At 37.2% G+C, this 20,913-nt stretch overlaps 3 protein-coding genes across 5 annotated transcripts; all 3 read left to right on the top strand.

Moving 5' to 3' along the window:
- Positions 1-238: 238 nt before the first annotated feature.
- On the top strand, positions 239-8,605 carry LOC107040722 (acyl-CoA Delta(11) desaturase). Its single transcript, XM_015260928.1, has 5 exons — positions 239-380; positions 6,391-6,651; positions 6,890-7,020; positions 7,106-7,494; positions 7,635-8,605. Exons 2-5 carry the CDS (start codon positions 6,402-6,404, stop codon positions 7,987-7,989), a joined length of 1,125 nt encoding a protein of 374 aa, XP_015116414.1. The 5' UTR covers positions 239-380; positions 6,391-6,401; the 3' UTR covers positions 7,990-8,605.
- Positions 8,606-10,743: 2,138 nt separating this feature from the next.
- Positions 10,744-15,762, top strand: LOC107040731 (glutamyl aminopeptidase). 3 transcript variants are annotated; one of them, XM_015260944.1, is made up of 5 exons: positions 10,744-10,960; positions 11,043-11,468; positions 11,994-13,255; positions 14,078-14,794; positions 14,877-15,762. In XM_015260944.1, the coding sequence occupies exons 2-5, from the start codon at positions 11,261-11,263 to the stop codon at positions 15,609-15,611; spliced, it is 2,922 nt and encodes a 973-aa protein (XP_015116430.1). In that variant the 5' UTR covers positions 10,744-10,960; positions 11,043-11,260; the 3' UTR covers positions 15,612-15,762. The 3 variants fall into 3 exon arrangements, with proteins under 3 accessions (XP_015116430.1, XP_015116431.1, XP_015116432.1); XM_015260945.1 differs by having other exon boundaries at positions 10,744-11,012; positions 11,187-11,468; XM_015260946.1 differs by lacking the exon at positions 10,744-10,960 and adding an exon at positions 11,749-11,928 and having other exon boundaries at positions 11,400-11,468.
- Positions 15,763-16,979: 1,217 nt separating this feature from the next.
- LOC107040705 lies at positions 16,980-20,424 on the top strand. Its single transcript, XM_015260908.1, has 5 exons — positions 16,980-17,299; positions 17,382-17,934; positions 18,286-18,732; positions 19,643-19,801; positions 19,900-20,424. The coding sequence occupies exons 1-5, from the start codon at positions 17,180-17,182 to the stop codon at positions 20,118-20,120; spliced, it is 1,500 nt and encodes a 499-aa protein (XP_015116394.1). The 5' UTR covers positions 16,980-17,179; the 3' UTR covers positions 20,121-20,424.
- The last annotated feature ends 489 nt before the right edge of the window (positions 20,425-20,913 follow it).

Below are 20,913 nucleotides of genomic sequence, written 5' to 3'. Positions count from 1 at the left end.
ATTGAAATCGAGCATGTGAAGAACAATATCATTGACGAGTGTCATCGTCTTCCTCTCTCCCAAAATGATGACATTTTTTTGCGTTCAAGCGGTGATTGCCTTTCTAACATCCAGTGATTTTAGTCCACACCGTCGACATTTCATTTTTTTCCTCCCACTGGTGGGGGTAAACTGTTTTGGTCAGTGAGAAATGAACTGGGGGGGCAACAAGAAACTCCATAAGTGGGACATACGCTCATCCATCCCCGTATTTCCTTGTGAACTCGCGAACAGAACGGACACGTTGTTCATAGGTGATTCGAATCGACAATTTTTTTTCTTTCCAATTTTTCTCTTGTGGGAATTTCCAAGGATTTTTGACTGGCTGCATCGCACATCACGTGAGTTTGTTTATTATTTTTACTATCCAGACGCATCCTGAGATGCCTCGAGTCAATTTCAATTTTTTTACTTCTCAAAAAGAAAGAAATAAATAAATTAATAGGAATAATCAAGTCAAATGATTTGATTTTTTTCAATTTTTTTTTTTTAATTCTCGCGGGAATTTTCAAGCAATTTTGACTGGCTGTATTGAATATCACGTGAGTTTGTATATTATTTTCATTATTCAAACGTATCCAGAAATGCCTCGAGTCAATTTTAATTTTTTTTTAAACGAAGAAATAAGTAAATTAACATGAATAATGAAGTCAAATAATTTGATTTTTTTAAATTATCATCCATCCCCGAATTTCGACGTGATCTCGCGAACCGAACGGACACGTTTGTCATCGGTGATTCGGGTTGACTTTTTTCATTTCTCGAAAACGGAGAAATAAATAAATTAACATAATTACTCAAGTCAAATTATTATTTTTTTAAAATTATTATACATCCCCGTATTTCGGCCTGAATTCGCAAAAAAGACGGAAACGTTTTTCATTGGTCATTCGAGTCGGCAATTTTTTTTTATTCTCGTGGAAATTTTCAAACAATTTTTGACTGGTTGTATTGAATATCACGCGAGTTTGTTTATTATTTTCATTATCGGAACGTATCGAGAGATGCCTCGAGTCAATTTCAATTTTTTTATTTCTCAAAAAGACGAAGGAATAAATAAATTAACATAAGTAATTAAATCGAATCATTTGATTTTTTAAAATTATTATCCATGACAAGTTTTTCATTGGTGACACGAGTTGATAATTTTTTGTTCAAATTGTTTTTATTCTCGTGGGAATTTTCAAGAAATTCTGACTCGCCGCACCGTATATCACGTGATTTTGTTTACTATTTCCATTATTCAAACCCATCCGGCAATTCCCCGAGTCAATTTCAATTTTTTTGTTTCTAAAAAACGCAGAAATGAATAAATTAACATAACTAATCAAATCAAATCACTATTTTCTTCAATTTCGCGGTTTTACGTATGAAATTGACGGAAACTGTTTAAACCATACACTTCGTGCAACCGGAAATGCAAAACAAACGGATATTATTTATCATCATTATTCGCTCAATCGTTAAATGTTCACTTCTCTCTCACGGAAGTGAGAAAAATTACTGAAAGCCGGCTCACGTGTGACGACCAAAAACGCGTTTCGAAATTTTCATTCGAGATGAAGAAGAAGCGTGCAACGAAGTATAAATTTCCCCTCTGTAATTCGCAATTTTACTTGAAAAATACCTTCGTTTTATCGGCACGTGTGGGGCAAAAAAAAACACCTGAAACCGCACTTAAACGTCTAAATAAACGACCTTTGATAAGCAGAACCCTGACTAAAGATAACTAATAACTACCCCAGACGTCAAACAAACAACCCAATAATTACTGCATCGAGGCATGCGTGTAATAGCCGTTGACTAAATACAAGGAAGTAGGAAAGAATTTGGCAAAAAGGACACTTGACATTTTAGCAAGTGGAAAATTGCGCTTGAATTGCATATAGTATAGTTATTTTTTCTAATAAATTAGCAATATGCTTCCGAATGCTTATTTTGCACATCATTTCCTTCTATCACGTATGATTCATTGTTTATTTCATTTTATTAAATTGAATAAGATTTCTTTTCAACAAATTTTGTCAGATTTTCAACTCAGTTGAATGTTATCATCATCATTATTTTCATTATCCCTTTCTTCTATACAACCGATTGTCTTTTCTACAGTTCTATCTCTCCCCGGGGAGAAGGAGGTATCAGCCCTTCGATAAAATGTTAATAGAAAAATTTTATTTACACATACTTGAATGAATTTGAAACATCACATTTGAAGAAACCATGAGAAAGCTGACATTCCGGGAAATTCATGAAAAATTCGAAATTTTCAACAATCATGATAAAAATCAAATCAACCAATCTAGCTATCGTAATCATGTTTTAACTTCGACGCAATGGCATTAAAACAAACATTTTAAGCTATGATTGAATTCATTTGAAGCATTAGATTCAAAGATATCCCCGGAATTCTGATTTTCAAAAAATACAAAATTTTTGCAAATTTTCAAATAAATCAAAATAACGATTATTACTATCGCCTTCATCTTCCAACTCGGTCAAAAGGACATCCAAACACATTTTTTAAGCCATCATTCAATCAATTCAGAACATTTTTTTTAGTTGTCGTGGGACAACCGATTTTCAAAAAAAAATCGAAAATTAAAAAAAATAATCGATGAATTAAATTTTAATTAATGGCGATCGACAGGGCTCAACAATACCTACATTTGACAACAAAGATTCAATTCCATCAATTCGTCCAAAACTTAAATTCAAACGATTACAAAGCGTCCATTCGCAATCAAAACATCACATTCCCTCACTGAAGATAATTATTTCCCCGCGGAAAATACGACTATTCCCCTTTTACTGATGAACCCCTCTCGCAATTTTGAATACAAAAAAAAAGTGAAAAGCCCCCATTTTGCCCCACCGTTAAAAAGTAAAAATTGTGGTTAGTGACTCGGCTGTGCGGCATCGCGCCGGCAGGATAAACATATTCTCGTTGACCTGAAAATCTCCATTGGCCTCGATCTTCACCAATGGAACATGTTTCAACGAACCGCTACAGACACTTCATCTCACTTCCTTGCGCTCGAGATTCACCAGTTAACGTCCTTCTCGCTCGTTTCACTTTTCCCCTACTACTTGAAATTCTCATCGGTATCGAGTGGGCAACGAGTACCGTTTCGTTTCAAATACTACGGTGCAATTCCGTTCATCTTGGACACTCTTATTGAGATGAAAATACACGAGAAATTGTGGTTTTTATCCAGTGGTGGACTACATGTCGAGAGAAAGAGGCGTCGCTGGATAATTACTCGAGAATGTATCTCAAAAGAAATTTTATTTTAATAAAGGAATCCCAATATTGAGCTCTAAAAACGCGAATTACTATAAATTTTATGGAAGACGCGATCAAGGGCTTCGTTAATCATCGATATCTCCGGATCAAATGATTCGATTTCAACAAGTCAAATTTCATTTTAAAGCCCGAAAAAATATCTTCAAAACGAAATAAAAATTGTCCAGTTTCACTCAGCCGATCCTGAAATATTGGTAATTAAAAATTATGAATACCTTGTCGTCATTCAATCTCGGACGGAGAGATTAAATTGATTGAAAATACATGTTTATTTAAATTCAACTTCTGCACGCACGTCTTTTCTCCCAGATCCGCATGCAACATTGACATTCAACACAGTCATTATCCAATTGTTGCATTTTTCATTAGCAAACATTTATCAAAAACCCGAGATTTCTCCGAAACCGTTTATCCGATTCCGGTGAATTTCTCTCACCATCAATCACTCATAATAATTTGTAACGGCTGATGAATGAGTGATTGCGTATATAATGGTGATAAAATTATGTGGGACACTGATTGAATTTTACTCCATCTCGATTACACAAAGAAAGCTGATGAAAAATGGAGCCGACAGGTACCGTTGGCATCCTTTCTCCCGGCTGTTTACACTTTAACCCTCTGCGGTGAAGAGCATAGTAGAGCGTAGTAAAGTGCTCGAGTGGGGACGCCGGTACTCCGCTTCGATGGCCCGAGAGTGGGGACATTGAAATTCACCGTAGAGGGTTAATATCCCGAGAAAACAGGTTTTTGTTACGATTGTCTTCATACTTTCGGAGATAATGTTTATAATATTCTCCAGATATAAAAACGCGATGTTTCGGTGTCATGAAAAAACGATTCTTACGATATTCTTAAAAAACTAATTCACGGTAGATCGATAAATTCCGAATACGGTAAATTTTTTGTAATATTTTGTAGTACATATTTTCTGCGATATTCAACTCTTAAAAATGGAAATTTTGTGAAATGATTTTTTATTTGATTCAAACAATTAACAAATAATTTTTGATTTGGCTCAAACAGTTATTGTTGCCTTCATCAATAATATATGAGGGTAGAAAGACTCAATAACGTATGAAAATGCCATAAATTAAGTTATTTAGATTTTTTTCCGAAAATTCATAAGGACTAACATTTGCATGATATTGTTTTGATATATACCTTGACGATATTCAAGTATGTTTTACTGTTTGGTACAGAACACACTATAGAATTACCTATTTTCAATCATCAAATTTGTCAATTATTTATGAAAAATGATCGCAATTTTCAAATTATTTTATCAATTTTCCTCCAAAAGAAAATTTCTAATCTTTTTCAGATGTTTAAAATGTTTTCCAACGCATTAATATCGAAATTCAAATTCAGACCTATAAAGTTTAAATAATAAAATCACTGTAGAAAAATATTAAACTGCAGAAAAAATAGCCAAAGTACTTGGATGCCCGTAAATTCCGAATTCTAGTGTACACACCATTGAATTACTATTAAAAAATATCTCACATCGTCATTATTTCACATTTCATCGCAATGATATGTCAATAAATGACATTTTCTTCCGTGAAAGAGTGCCCAGTGCTGCGGGTCCAGTGACACTGTACCTAAAAAATTATTTTGCTGATACATTAACTACATTGATATTGCCCCAAGCATTCAATTTGCAAGTCATTTTGTCTCACCAATGAAAAAGACACTTAATTTTTCATTGAACATCTAACGGAAGTCACTCGCGTGCTACTTCTTTATTCACTTCAGTCAAATTTTATGCAACACCTGAACTGATTAGATTACGTCCAGAATTCTAATTGACCCAGAGTATTCTGTTTTTTAAAAATTGTGTAAAAAATTGAATCCCCCAATTTTTTTTCTTCCATTTAAGTCCCGGGTGTACTATCTTTCAAACGTTATCTCGATGTTTTTTTTCATCTTTCGTCATCTGAACTTGTCAATTAAGTCCTGCAATCTGTCATCTGCAATGAGAGCTAATAGATAATTAGCCACAGCGAATCAGATATTTGTAATTTCCACTTTTCTCAACTCATTCTGAATCTCAATTAAAAAAGCTCTTTGAAAAAGTTCAGAATTTTTTCTATTTTTTTAATCATTCTATCATAATTTTTGGGAATTTTTACATGATGTACCACTCAATTGACAATTTTGGATTACGAAAGATTTAAAAAATCCAGATAACATTCGAAAGGTCTCTGGGCCTTAACCAACAAAAATATTTTGCAGTTGCACAACATTTTTTGAGCATAAAAAATTCGTCGCCATTATTTCACGGAATTTGCATCAATTCGAGACACTTCAACGTCTCATTCTTTTTCTCATTCCTGTCCCCTAAAATGTGTCGCAGATTTTCATTCTACGTCTCGAGGAATATCTTCGAGATGCTAATCACTGAAATAATCTCGGGGAACGAGTGAGTCATTGAAAACAAACTCTTTTGAACGAATTCCCTTTCACATTCGTGGTTTGTGAAATCCCACGTTATTTTTAATAATCTCCCGGGTGAATTTCAAATGACAGCCATTGAATTTTTTTTTTCCTTCGGCGCGAGCGTTTGTGACGCATGTTAAGCACGACACTTGAATTATTACGGTGTGAAACAAGCATATCATCGATTGTCATGCTTATATTCATTATTTTCTCGATCATTCACTAATGAAAACGTCGAGTTTTCAATGAATATTTCGAAATTTCCAGCGAGATGACGAAATTTTTGTCAATACTCTTTTCGTACAAAAGAATAAGAAAAGCAACGAAGGTCCATTTTTAATGGCATTCCAGTGAAAGCTTTCGGAAATCAAATTTTAAATGATTAATCATCGCAAAATATTTTTTGAAACCGTCACTTCAATTTCTTTACACTGAAAAAAAAAATTAGTTTCGCAATTCCACTGTTTGACAGAATATGAAGTAGAAAACTGAATGGAATTCATTTCAGATAAAAATACCCAAGAGGAAAATAAATTTTGAATTTTGAAAAAATTGAAAATTTTGTAATTTCGACTTTAGTAACGAATTAATCGTATTATTTTCAGTGTCCTGAACCATGGCACCGAATCTCTTTGGCAGTTCGGCGACCCTCTTTCTCGAGGCCTCGCAGAATGCTGAAGCGAGTAAACAAACGACTGAATTGGAAAATTTATCGAAAACCCCAGTAGAAAAACCACAGAAACAATCAAAATACAAATGGCGAATTGTCTGGAGAAATGTCATAGCCTTCGTGTACCTCCACGTTGCAGCACTGTACGGAGCTTACCTATTGTTCTTCAAAGGAAAATTATTAACATTTATTATGTGTAAGTACCCCAAACACAATCCTCAGCATTAAAATTCCAAATTTCTTCAATTGCCAATAACTCGAGAACAGCAGAGTGAAATTGACTGATTTTTCTTTCATTTTGAAGATATTTTTTCAATCTTCAAAATGGCACTTGACTCGTCAAAATCGCACCGCTTGATCACAAGATATTTCCAATTGAACCCAGCCGATTTATCAATGAATTTTCTCTCACGTATGAAATTTTTCTCTTCAAGTTTGGGCAGTGGCGATATCCTCAGCAGTTGGAATAACAGCTGGTGCTCACAGGCTGTGGGCGCACAGAGCATACAAAGCAAAATGGCCTATGAGGCTGCTCCTGATGGTCTTCCAAACCCTCGCCTTCCAGGTAATAAATGCAAGATGAACCAAATGAATTCATCAATCCAATAATAACAGACATTACAACAAAAAAATGCCACGAATTATTGCAGAATCACATTTACGAGTGGGTGAGAGATCACCGAGTCCACCACAAATTCACCGACACCGATGCTGATCCTCACAACGCAAAGCGAGGCTTCTTCTTCTCCCACATGGGTTGGCTCTTAATTCGCAAACATCCAGACGTGATAAACAAAGGAAAAACCGTGGACATGAGTGATCTCGATGCTGATCCAATAGTCGTCTGGCAGAGAAGGCTCTACCTCCTTCTCATGCCCCTGATATGCTTTCTCATACCCACATGGATACCAATATACTTTTGGAACGAGAGGCCAATGTACTCCTGGTACATAACAGTCTTCAGATACACATTATCATTGAATCTCACCTGGCTTGTCAATTCAGCCGCACACATTTGGGGTACAAAGCCATACGACAAGTGAGTATTCAAACAAGAATAACTTGTCACCTCACCAAAATGCCAAATACCATTCACCTCTCAAGCGCTGTAACCTTGGTAAATTCACACACACACACACACACCAAGTTAACTCTAATAATTATTTTTGTTATTAACAGATCCATAAGCCCAACTGACAATCTCAAGATAGCACTTGGCGCATTTGGCGAAGGCTGGCACAATTATCATCACGTTTTTCCTTGGGATTACAAAGCTGCTGAGCTTGGTGATTATCGTGGCAATTTTACAACTGGTTTCATTGACTTTTTCGCTTCAATTGGACAAGCCTATGACCTCAAGACAGTGCCAATCTCGATGATTGAAAAACGTGCTGCTAGAACTGGTGATGGTACAAGAGTACAGCAGAATAATAATCATGAGCATTCGCACGAGGGGGCTATATGGGGATGGGGTGACGCTGATATGTCACCTGAGGAGATACAGGATGTGGAGATCAGTAACAAGAGTGACTAAAATGATGATAAATATGAACTCGAGTGAATTGACTACTTAATCGCGCTATCGAGTGACTTTTTTTCCTCATCATTCAGCCAATTCGCCCAGAAATGAATGGCCAATGACGAAAATTCGCGTGATTTTTTTTAACGAGACTTTGTGGTGATACATCAATCATCGAATTTTATACGTTACTAAAGGTAATAGATGTACGTTAACTACGGGTTCGATTGCTTCAAAGTTCGTCGGTCTTCCGTTAATACGTAATCACATATTGTTTCGCTTGTATGATTAATTTTTTTTGTACAACTGTTGGTGAAATGCTGTCAAGATAATTGACACGACAGCACAAGACTAAGATGAAGTAGAAATACATAGTATCTTCGAGTATCGCTGAGAGCTCAGCTCATGAACTATTTTGTTTTTATTTTCAAGGACTAGTTACTTTCTTCTCTCCCTTTAAATTGACATTTCAAGGAGAGAGAGAGAGAGAGAGAGAGAGAGAGAGAGAGAGGGGGTAGACAATAATTATTTAGTGGTCTATTCCAACACATTCAGTTTCTCCTCGCACATAGGCCCCATTTATCTTAATATTTACATTGTATTTATGAATAAATTATTATTACGACCAAAAGTATTTGTGTTTAATTCATTGATTTTTGAATGAATTAAAATAGAGCTTCTTGAATCATGAATATCTCCCGATCAAATGGTTCGATTTCGACGAGTCAAAATTCGTCTTAAAGCTGGAAAAAATATCTTCAAAATGAAAGAAAAATTGGGCAATTTCACACAGCCGATCCTGAGATATTGATGATTAAAAATGATGAATACCTTCTCTCATCTAAATACGACTTTAGAATACATTTGGAATAATTGTCATGTTACACGATTGAATGAGCACACCATGAAATATTTCTCGTCATTCAATAAAACTAAACGTCGACAGAATTTGAGTCAACGCTGCTAGTGCAACAGCCCAAGGTCTGCTGATCTGGCATTTCTATTCATAATTCTCGAATCGTGAATTATTGAACATTTCCTCGACAAAAATTTCCTCAAACATTTTTCTTAGTGGATAATTTTTTCGCCAACCACTGGGTTATCTAATTTACGATACGACCATGTAAATCTTGTGCTCTTGACAATTGCGCAATGAGCACACACAGATTAAATATTTATATTCTGCGTTCATTCTAGCGTTCGTGACTGGAGAACAAATGCTCGGTATTGTTCGAACAATATTTGGCGGAGAATACGTGATAATATTGCACGCATCACCTAGGGATACTACGATTACATATTCAATCGGACGCATGATTAACCCTAATTACGAATCGCGAGGGCGTAATTGGGTTATTTACTTGTGGCTGCATCGTAATAAATTTTCACTGATTAATCTTAATTCAAGAGTCATTTCAGATGATATTTTCAACGATTTTTTGGAGGTCAACGTTTAGTCTTCATTCGTGTTGACAATTTATGGGGCAAAATGATGTGTTGTTTTTGTATTTGAAAAATTATCATTTTCATTTTTTAATTTATGAAGAATTGAAAATGAAATTTTCATAAATATTCTAAATAGTTGATGAAAATTTTCTGAAATCATTGTTCGCCAATGAATCGATGCGATTGAATCCTTTTTTTCAAATGTAGATATTGTTGAGCCCTATCGATCGCCATTAATTAAAATTTAATTCATCGACTAGTTTTTTAATTTTCGAATTTTTTCGAAAATCGATTGTCCCACGGTAACTAAAAAAATTTTCTGAATGGATTGAATGATGGCTTCCAAAATTTGTTTGAATGTCCTTTTGACCGATTTCGAAGATGAAGTAGCAATAATCGTTATTTTGAGTTATTTGAAAATTTGCAAAAATTTTGTATTTTTTGAAAATCAGAATTCCGGGATATCTTTGAATATCATGCTTCAAATGAATTCAATCATAGCTCAAAATGTTTGTTTTAATGCCATTAAGTCGAAGTTGAAAGATAATTACGATAGCTATATTGGTTGATTTAATTTTTATTATGATTGTCGAAAATTTCTAATTTTTCATGAATTTCCCTAAAAGTGAGCTTTCTGATGGTTTCTTCAAACGTGATGTTTCAAGTTCATTCAAGTATGTGTAAATAAAATTTTTCTATTAACATTTTATCGAAGGGCTGAGGGGAGAGATAGAACTGTAAAAAAGACAATCGGTTGTATAGAAAAAAGGGATAATAAGAATAATGATGATGATAACATTCAACTAAGTTGAAAATCTGACAAAATTACTTGAAAAAAAATCTTATTTAATTTAATAAAATTAAATAAACAATGAATTATACATGATAGAAGGAAATTATATCCAAAATATCCATTCAGAAGCATGTTGATAATTTATTAGCAAAAATAACTATTTTATATGAAATTCAAGAACAATTCCCCACTTTTTAATTCATGAAATATTGAAACTGAAAAATACTATTCGAATTGATCAAAGCTCCAATTTATTTTATCAATTATCTCCGATAAACCCCGAAAAATCATGCGAAATGAATTTTTTCACTTTAACAATTTCAAATTAAATAAATTCTGCTTAAAAATTTCGATTCAATCGTGACCTAAAACGGAAATTGCTGTCAATTATCGAGAAATCCACGGAAATCAGCCCATTGACACCCCCCCCCCACATCACCTAATTATTCAATTCGTTCCAATTACACCGGTGATGCTTAAACATTTGAATGGGAGTCATTGAGTCGAGTTCACGTTTCCAAGTAGTCATCAATTTAGTTCTTCGTGGCATTTCCGTGATATCACTAGTTCAAAAAATACCGAGACAATGGTTTTTTATCAGTGTTTTGAGTTTTACTTTTGTACTCGGGAGAAAGTCCAGAGACTGTAATAACACGAGAAAATTTTTTATCGAGTGGGTCGTGCAGTTGGTTCAGGCCGACAGTGCCAAGTCAGCCTTGCCTTGGGACAGTACGTGCCTCCCCGAGTGTAATAACAGAGAAAGTATTTGTATTTATTCGCGCCAGTTACGTGATTTAAGGTTCACTATTTGTTTTACCGTTATTTTCAGTCTCTATTTCTCCAGATTAAACAATAACTCTTGGACAATATTGACTAATTGGTCAACAGTCATTGAATATTCAAGGGAATGTGAACTGTTGATTAGACACTAATTATATGAAACGAGATAAATCGAAGATTCAACTGTTTCAAGATATCTCAGTCAACCTGTTGATTCAAAAAAATAGCGCGCATATACCTTGACACTGACGCCTGCGCACTCCTATAATGAATGATACGGGTCACGTGACACCACCACGGAGGGACTATTGTGGTAATGTCGCTGGTGGTTCACGCACGCAAAATTTCATTAGAAAGAATCAATTAGACTCACCGGCTTTTATCTGCCTATCCTGTTTCTGCATTGTTCTTGGATTAATCTGCACTCTGACGATTACTCTATTGATCATCACGCAATCATCGCAAACACCTCACGGTAAGAGACTTTGACCCCTCAGATTGGCCACTTTTCGGGGATAAAAACCCACAATTGCCATTGAAAATTTCATAAAGTTAAGTAAAACGAGTCGTCTTTAATTGTCGATATCTTCCGCTCCGACGACGCGATTTGGATGAATCAAAATTCATTTCAAAGTTCAAAAAAGTACCTCTAGAATAAAAAAAAATCGGGGAATTCGACTCTGCGGTTCTTGAATTATCGAAAATCGAAAAAAGTTCCTTCAACTCACCCCTATCTCAATATTGTTCTCTTCTAGATAAGCGGGAAAATTCAAATCGAAGAAAAATTACCAATAATTATTGCCACATTCAGTATTAATCAACAGTTTGAAATACGATGACCTATCGCTCATGGCGGAGATTAGCATATCAAATACCTAGATTATTTCGCTTGCAAAAACTCTCGACAACACGTGCACCCAATTACCCCCACATTGGTACGTCTCTCCAATAAACAATAACAACGAAATAATGAAAAACTTGAACGTCAATTACCTTACAGATCCAGATAGTCCGCAAGCCTACTCGAGGATGACATCAAAAGACCAATCAACGGACATTAGATTTCGTTTATCACCAGCGGTCAAGCCCATTGACTACGACCTCTACCTCCACCCTGACCTGGTGCAAGGTACCTTCTCAGGGCACGTAACAATCCTCATCCGCGTAGAAAGTAAGAGGAACTACATAGCACTCCACCAGAAGGACCTGAACATAACGAAAGCAAGTTTGAGGACCTTCGACCGCGAAGAGAACCACGAGATCCCGATAAAGGACAGATACACAGTCGAGGCACTTGAGGAATTGGTGGTCACCTTCAACGAGGACATCCCCGATGGCATGTACCAGCTGGCTTTCGACTTCGAGGGTGCCCTCCAGCCGGACAAGATCGTCGGCTTCTACGCAAGTCGCTATAAGGACGAGCACGGCCAGAACAAGGTGATAGCAACATCGAAATTCGAGCCGACCTACGCCAGAAGAGCATTTCCCTGCTTCGACGAGCCCTCCTTCAAGGCCCACTTCACCATTAAGCTTGTTCATCCAACAGGCGATGGCTATCACGCCCTCTCCAGCATGAACGCCGAGAGTGCTGTCATCAACGAGCCCGATCTAGGCCTGACAACGGTGACATTCGCCAAGAGTGTGCCCATGTCCACATACCTCATCTGCTTCATAGTCAGTGACTTTGTCTCCGTAACAGCGCCAGCAAGAAAACTCAACGAAACCGAAACATTTACCATAAGTGTCTACACAACCAGAGCTCAGAAGGACAAAGCAGCGTTTGCTTTGGACATTGGTGTCAAGATCATCGAGTTTTACACAAAGCTCTTCAGAATTGATTATCCACTACCCAAACTCGACATGGCTGCCATTCCCGACTTTGTTTCTGGGGCCATGGAGAACTGGGGACTGATCACTTACAGAGAAGCGAGACTACTTTACGACAAGCAGACCAGTTCTACTGCTGATCAAGAGGGCATTGTTCAGGTCATTGCTCATGAATTTGCTCACATGTGGTTTGGCAATCTAGTCACAATGGGCTGGTGGCACGACTTGTGGTTGAATGAGGGTTTTGCTAGTTACATGCAGTACAAGAGTGCTGACGCCATTCTACCGGATTGGGGGGTCATGAACAGATTCTTGCCGGAAACACTTCATCCGGTTTTTATTACTGATGCCAAACTCAGCTCACATCCTATTGTACAAACTGTTGCTAATCCTGATGAGATTACTGCCATTTTTGATGTGATAACTTATAGCAAGGTGAGTTGGTCATTTCACGGATGATGTTTCATCGGCAATATCTCTCGATCGAGTGATGCGATTTGGACGAGTCAAAAATCATTTTAAAGGCTAAAAAAATACCTTCAAAATGAAAAAAAGATGGAGGAAATTCACTCAGCCGATCTCGAGATATTGTCATTTGAAAACGGATCGAAAGTTTTTCAGATTGAGAAAACAATTATTCAACGGTGACACGACTCATCAACTGAATGATATTTCAACCGCGACATTTCAACTAAAATTTTTCTTCTTCAAGGATTCAAATGTATTTTTGAACAATATTTACTGCCGTTTTTACAATATCTTTGACAAGATTTCTTCAATTTGTTGGCATACACTCGGATGATTACCGAATGAGCTAAGAAGGGTATAGTAGGTGCTTTCGCCGTGTGTTGACTCTTATATAGATCTTCCGTATCGCTCTATCAGCCGAATAACTAAAATAAATACAGAAGGAAAATGGGAAAGGATAATCATCACGAAGTGATTTTATAGCAATTTAGTCGGATCGAATATGTTAAACGATGATGTTTTACAACCGCGAGTATCGGTTGATTAATTAAATTTGGGCTTATTGATTATTTAGTTCAAGTATTTGTGTTTTTTTATTCACCGCTATATTATTGTTAATTTTTTATCCGTAAGTAGTGGTTTAAAACCTAGCTCAAGTCTCGTAGTTGAAAAATTCCAGTGGATTTGTCACAGTTTAAATGTCGCAGTTGATAAATCTCAGTTGAAATGTCATCCAGTTGATAACTGGTGGAACCTATTATTCAACTACTCAAATTGATGAATTTGCAGGGTGCATCAGTCCTCCGTATGCTGGACAACTTCGTAGGATCAGAAACCTTCAACTGGGGTGTAACGACATACCTAAACCAATTCGAATACAGCAACGCCGAGACCGCTGATCTCTTCCGAATTCTGCAGACATCAGCGGGAAATAAAATCAATATCACAGCGATAATGGATACCTGGACGAGGCAAATGGGCTTTCCCGTGGTCAATGTCACGAGAAAAGGTACGACATTCACCCTCACCCAGAAGAGATTCCTAGCCGATCCAGACGCTGTATACGATCCCACCGAGTCCGATTACGGTTACAAATGGACAATTCCAATTACCTACATAACCGATCAGAATGCAGTACCAACGTTAATTTGGTTCGACAAAGACGCCCCTAAACTCGAGATCAAACTGCCCGAACCAGCCGAGTGGGTGAAGTTCAATCACGATCAGGTGGGGTATTACCGAGTCAACTATGACATCCAGGAGTGGAATTCATTCGTTGAAGTGCTGCAAAGCCACCACAAGAGGCTGTCTATTTCCGACAGAACTAGCCTTATCGAGGATGCCTTCAGTTTGGCTCATGCCTGTCAGTTAGACTACACCATTGCCTTGAGCATGACGTCTTATCTTGAGAAGGAGCAGAGCGCCACCCCCTGGAGGGTGGCTGCTGCCAAGCTGAAGGACATTGATAAACTTCTGGCGTCGACTGATGTCTTGCCAAAGTACAGGGTAAGTGTCTTGTCAAAGTACAGGGCAAATGTCTCGCTCACCTCCAGGATTTCGTCTTGAATTAATCGCTTTGATCTTTCAGCAATACCTCAGGAAACTGGTGGACAGTCCCTATCACGATGTCACATGGCAGGTGGACGAGTTTGAGGACCACGACACACGTAGACTGAGATCATCAGTTCTGAATCTTGCCTGCACTGTTGGGCATACTGAATGCCTCGATGACGTCGGCGAAATCTTCAAGAAGTGGATAGACGATGTAAGAGACGTGAGGCCCCACCCGGACATCAGGGAAGCTGTCTACAAGTATGGAATGAGTCATGTTGGCAAGGAGGCTGAGTGGAACGTGATGTTCCAGAGGTTTATCGATGAGACTGATGCCAGTGAGAAACTCAATCTCCAGCGAGGACTGGCTGGAGTCCAGTCCAGTTCGCTTCTAAGTAAATTCATTGGAATAGCAGTTGACGAAAAGCATGTGAGGTCTCAGGACACTTTCGGGTGTCTTCTGGCAATATCCAGGAATCCCATAGGTACCCCTCTAGTTTGGGACTGGGTCAGGGAGAACTGGGAGTTCTTGGTGAAACGGTACACGCTGAATGATAGGTATTTGGGACAGTTGGTACCTGGAATAGCAGCTTCTTTCGCTACTGAGATTAAGCTGCAGGAGTTGAAGGCTTTCTTTGATAAGTATCCGGAGGCTGGGGCCGGGAAGGCTTACAGGGCAAGGGCTCTTGAGACTGTCGCTAATAACATTAAATGGGTGAAGATTAATTCTGAGAAAATTGATAGATGGTTGGATTCTGTTATCAAGTGGTAGAATGTTGTCAGTGAATGTTGAAATCAAGAATTATCAATTTCACTATTCTACCAAATTTATGTATGAAGTTACGATATTTTCTGTATTTACCCTCCATATTTTGTAATTTTTGTAAATTAACGAGTAATAAATTTAATATTTCTATTGACAATGGACTCATTTTCTCAGTAAATCCCCTCCATTTCCAAAGTACTTATTACTTGTTGAATGTTCCCCAAATATTCAACACAAACAATCTCAAAATCAACGCACTCTTCTTAGACGTTCAGAAAGCTTTTGATAGTGTGTGGCATAAAGACCTACTTTTCAAACTAAACAAAATTAACACCCCTACATATCTAATTAAAATTATCCAACAATTCCTATTTAACAGAAAACTCCATTATGAATGCACCACAATTCAGCCCATCCTCAACAGATTCAACCAATTGACATCAAATTTTGCATTAAATAAACTGGACCATATTCCTGACCTCTGCCATAAGCGTAACCCCAATGCTAGATCCAGGTTTAAATATCCGCCTCTTACCCTGCTCGAAAATCTACAATCCACTCGCATAAATTTATATAGTAATGACGCATGGGGGGAATAACACCTGAATAAATTACTGTACCCTATACACTGTTAAAAAATTTTCACTGAAGTTTCCGGACTTTAGTCTTGAAATATGAAACAAGTGACGGTTTCATTGAAACCTCAGGGAATTTTACCATTGAAAATTCGTGATTCTCGTGGAAAATTCATGGAAATTTTAAATTTCAGTGAAATTATTCCATGAAAATTCATGGAAATTGGGAAAATTCAAGCAAAAATGTCCTTGAATTTTCAATTTTTTGAAATTTCAGAGCAATTTCTTATTGAATTATCATGCTTACATTGAAAATTCATGGAAGTTTCGGAATTTTCATGGTTTTTCCACTGAAAAATTAGGAATTTCCTTGAATTTTCAGGGAAACTTGAAGTTTCATAGACTTTTTTCCGTTAAATTGAATTCAGTGTCATTTTCTGGAAAATTCAGTTAAATTTTTTCAACAGTGTACCCTCATTCATCCGTTTAAACCAATACATGTAACAGTACCGCATCAATCTATCAGATCTACTCTTTTAGACTCCGAACACTATATACGCATCTTTCAATTCATTAGACTCTAAATACTACACCAACAAAAACAAAATATAAAATTCTATTCATATGTATATACTTGGCTGAAGGCCCTCGGGCGATGGCCTATTGTGAGGGATCTACTTTGTATTTTTCTTCCAATAAATTCCGTTAAATTATTATTACGATTATTCAACAGATGACAAATAAACCACTATCACTACTCAACTCTCATTCAGTACAATTTAACATGTACGTCGTGAACTCTTATCTCAACCACTCAGAGATAACGGAAATTTCGTGCTCTATCAGTCGGTCGTGTAACTCTCCAGGTATTGAATAGTATTTCTCCTCGCGGAAAGGAGTCAGTTATCGAATTGTAAAAATGGCGAACTCCCAAGTGCCAGAAAATTGTGACATTGAGTAGTGGCGCGTGACTACTCAACTAGTGTAAATACCATTATAATGACCTATCAACTAATCCATAAACCCATAGTCTCCAATTGGACGATGTCTAGATGTTCGAAAATAGCTTTCACATTTGTCGGACTTGTTATCGTCAGTTTGTCGATCGTCGGAAAATCGGTGAGTGACAAATTTACTTTTCTGAGATGGTAAATGACCTGTCGAGGGCAATATCCAATCGTTTCATCGTTCTGTCCTTCAGAGAGACAGAAAAATCAGGGAAATTTACGCCTTACAAGACCGCATAGCAGACATTCTAGACCTGGAATTGCAGTATATGGCCAGACAAGCGTTCACAGAAGGAGATGAGTGGATTCCCTTGGACAATATAAGCGGACATATTTACTCGGTTTATCTGGACACCCGTCCCGAGGTCATCGTCAAGTACTCGAACTCTGAAAAGAGCACGTGGGGAGAGTTAATCGTAACAGCTTTACTGCCGACCAAAACTCAAAGCGAGGATCTGACATGCGTTCTTCAATATGAGGACAACGAACGAAAAATTATGTTGAGGAAGGTCCCAGCCCGGGTGAGGATATTGAACGAGCACTGGGACCTGGAGTACTCAGCATTCCTCGTCGTCTGCGATCTGACGTACCTCTGGGCACATGATTACGAGTTCTTCTATAATTTCAAACAGCTCCCGGAAGCTGTGGGGATTGGAGGTGGTGGACAATTCGTCGATGTTCATTACCCGAAGGAGGGGTTGAACCAGTTTTATGGGGGAGGTAGCTCGATTGCTGTGTGCGTGCCAGGTGGGTCGTATTTTCATTCGGAAATACAAGAGATCGGCTTCAATTTTTGATGAGTCGACATCCGCTGAGGTGAATTTCGCGATTATAACTTTGAGGATATTTTTTCAGGCTGTCGGTTGTACAGAAGAACGATAATAAGAATAGCTTTTAATGACAATGATAACATTCAACTGAGTTGAAAATCTGACAAAATTAGTTGAAAAGAAATCTCATTCAATTTAATAAAATGAAATAAACAATGAATTATCCTTGAAATGAATTTTGACTAGTTGAAATCGCACCCCTGGATCAGAAGCTTTTGAAGATTGAGGCTCATTCTACCTGAAGTGAGAAAATTAATTTTCATTCTAGTTCTCCACCACAATTTCGATCGTCCCCTCGAATTAATCGAGTTTATCGAGTACTACGAAATGATGGGGATCGACCACTTCACCATATACAACTCATCAGTCTCCCCGGATGTAGACAAAGTCCTAGAGTACTACAAACTCAAGTTAACAGCGACAGTTCTCAACTGGACTTTACCATCGATCTACGTCTACGAGCAAACTCTCCGACATCAGGGCCTCTTTGCAGCATTGAACGACTGCCTCTACCGAAATACTCATCACCATAGATACAAGTACGTGGCAACATTCGATGTTGATGAGTTTCTGGTACCCAGACGTCACGACAATATTCGAGAACTGATGAACGAACTCGATTCATCGCCTGATCAGAGCGAATTCGCTGGATTTATATTCAGGAATGTGTATTTTTATACGATGTACGAGGATGATGAGCGAGCCCGGGAAAAAGGTGAGTTATTTTCCATTTTTTTTTCTGGCCCTTCGGCATTTAATGATACGAATAAATTCAATCAGCTCGATGAATAATTGATGGAGGCGCGGTTTGATAACCGTTTTAATTGACACGTGATTCCATTTACGGAAATTTAAGTGGCGAAACGTTTGGATGTTATCAAATTTTATGGGAATTGACGATGGCAATAAAACGACAGATGTCATCACTCTTGCTGTTTCCACTTCATTTTTTCCCACGTAATTTGATGAATATATTTTTAAAATATATCATAATATATTAATGATGTGTTTTATGCACATTTAATTATGTGTTCCACAACAGGAAGGAAATTTAATATCTTTCACAAAAATTACATTTTTGTCGTGATCATCAGAAATATTCCTAGAAGAATTCGAACTGTTGGCAGGAAAAAATATAATCTATTGTACGACAATCATTTGATCTGAGAGAATTCCATAGGTTTATACCACAGAAAGAATACATTGACGAGGAAAGAAAATTTTTTTCCCAAAAAAAATTGTCCCCTCGAAATTATTAAGTTTTGCCAATAACACAGTTTTCGGCAAGAGAATTGTAGTTTCCTCTTGAAATTATCATTTGTTCCAAGGAAATATAAGTGTTTACTGGACAAACATATGCACTACTCAATAACATTCACTTAATAAAACCAGAGCCTCATATAATTCTCTGTAGAACGAATGTATTTACCCGAAAGACGTATAAATGTCTTACGAGAACAATTACTACTACGAAAATTATCATGTTTTGGTGGAAACTTTCTTTTTTGTCCACAAGTAAATTGATTCAACACGACAAAAGATCTCTTCAGAGCAACATATAATTTTCTTCAACAAGCAATTTTTTCTCTGAGAAAAAACTGAAATATTTCATTTTTTCGTACCAGAGCCTTATCTCTACACGAGAGCCAAAACAAAGCGTTTGAAAAAGCCCCACAAAGCTCGAGAGAGAAGTAGATATATCGTCCGCGGTCGGGACACAGTGGAAATAGGTAGCTACAATGTCTGGGAGTTCCGAGCGGGCTCACTGATGTCATCACAAAGAGGTAATAAAAAACATTCAAGATCATAAAATATAATAGAGTGAAATTCAATGCAGACTGCTGCATCAGCACAAGTAGAATGACAACTGTTCTTTTTTCAGAGTTCAAAGAGCTCGTGGTGGACCCGGAAATTGCTCTCCTGCACCATTATGCCCCGTGCGAGGCGGAGGAGACAGGATGTTACTTGAAAGCCATTGAGATCGATGATACCGCGGTGAGATTTTCTGAGGGACTTGGGAGGAGAGTTGGGAAAGTATGCTCGGAGATTTTCGGCAGGGGTGGGTGTCCACCACCGAAGAGAAGAACTATCGGTTCTGAATGAAGAGATAACACGTACATTCGTATTGACATGTACGCGGATAAAGAAAAGAGTGAAGCAGACTCTTAAATCACCGATATCTCCAGACTGAATGATCCGATTTCGGTGGATCTGGTCTCATTTTCAAGCATGAAAAAATGCCTTCAAAATGAAAAAATAATTGGCCACGTTCACTCTGCCGATCTCGAGTTATTGTAGATTTAAAAAAATCTACTTTGCGAATTTTCCTTCGTGCCACAATTAGGAAGAATGAATGTTAGAAGAATTAAGCTATAGTTATTTTAACAAAATTAAAACAAGTGGGAAGGTGCTCTTGTATTGCATATAGTATAGTTATTTTTGCTAATAAATTAGCACTATGGCTCCGAATGTTTATTTTATTTATTTCATTTTATTAAATTGAATGAGATTTCTTTTCAACTAATTTTGTCAGATTTGCAACTTAGTTGAATGTTATCATCATAATTATTCTTATTATTCCTTTCTTCTATACAACCGATTGTCTTTTTTACGGTTCTATCTCTCACCTCAGCCCTTCGATAAAATGTTAATAGAAAATTTTTATTTACGTATAATTGAATGAATTCCCCGAAAAATTCGATTTTCGCGAAAGTCGACTTTCCCTCTGAGAAAATCCAAGATCTGACCCTTGACTCACGTGAAAATGAAAATTTTTTTTCTCGTCTTTTCTGTCGTCTGTGGGGGTTTCATTGACATTAGACGGGCCAATAAATACGGAATCAACATTCACTTGGCGAAAGTCGACTTCCCTCCGGGAAAAATTCAAGAACTGACA

Source organism: Diachasma alloeum, unplaced genomic scaffold (assembly GCF_001412515.2).
Source record: "Diachasma alloeum isolate Michigan unplaced genomic scaffold, Dall2.0 Dall_scaffold_00340, whole genome shotgun sequence".
NCBI classification, from domain to species: Eukaryota; Metazoa; Arthropoda; class Insecta; order Hymenoptera; family Braconidae; genus Diachasma; species Diachasma alloeum.
The sequence above is the reverse complement of the archived record's forward strand: the minus strand, read 5'-3'. Positions and strand labels throughout refer to the sequence as shown.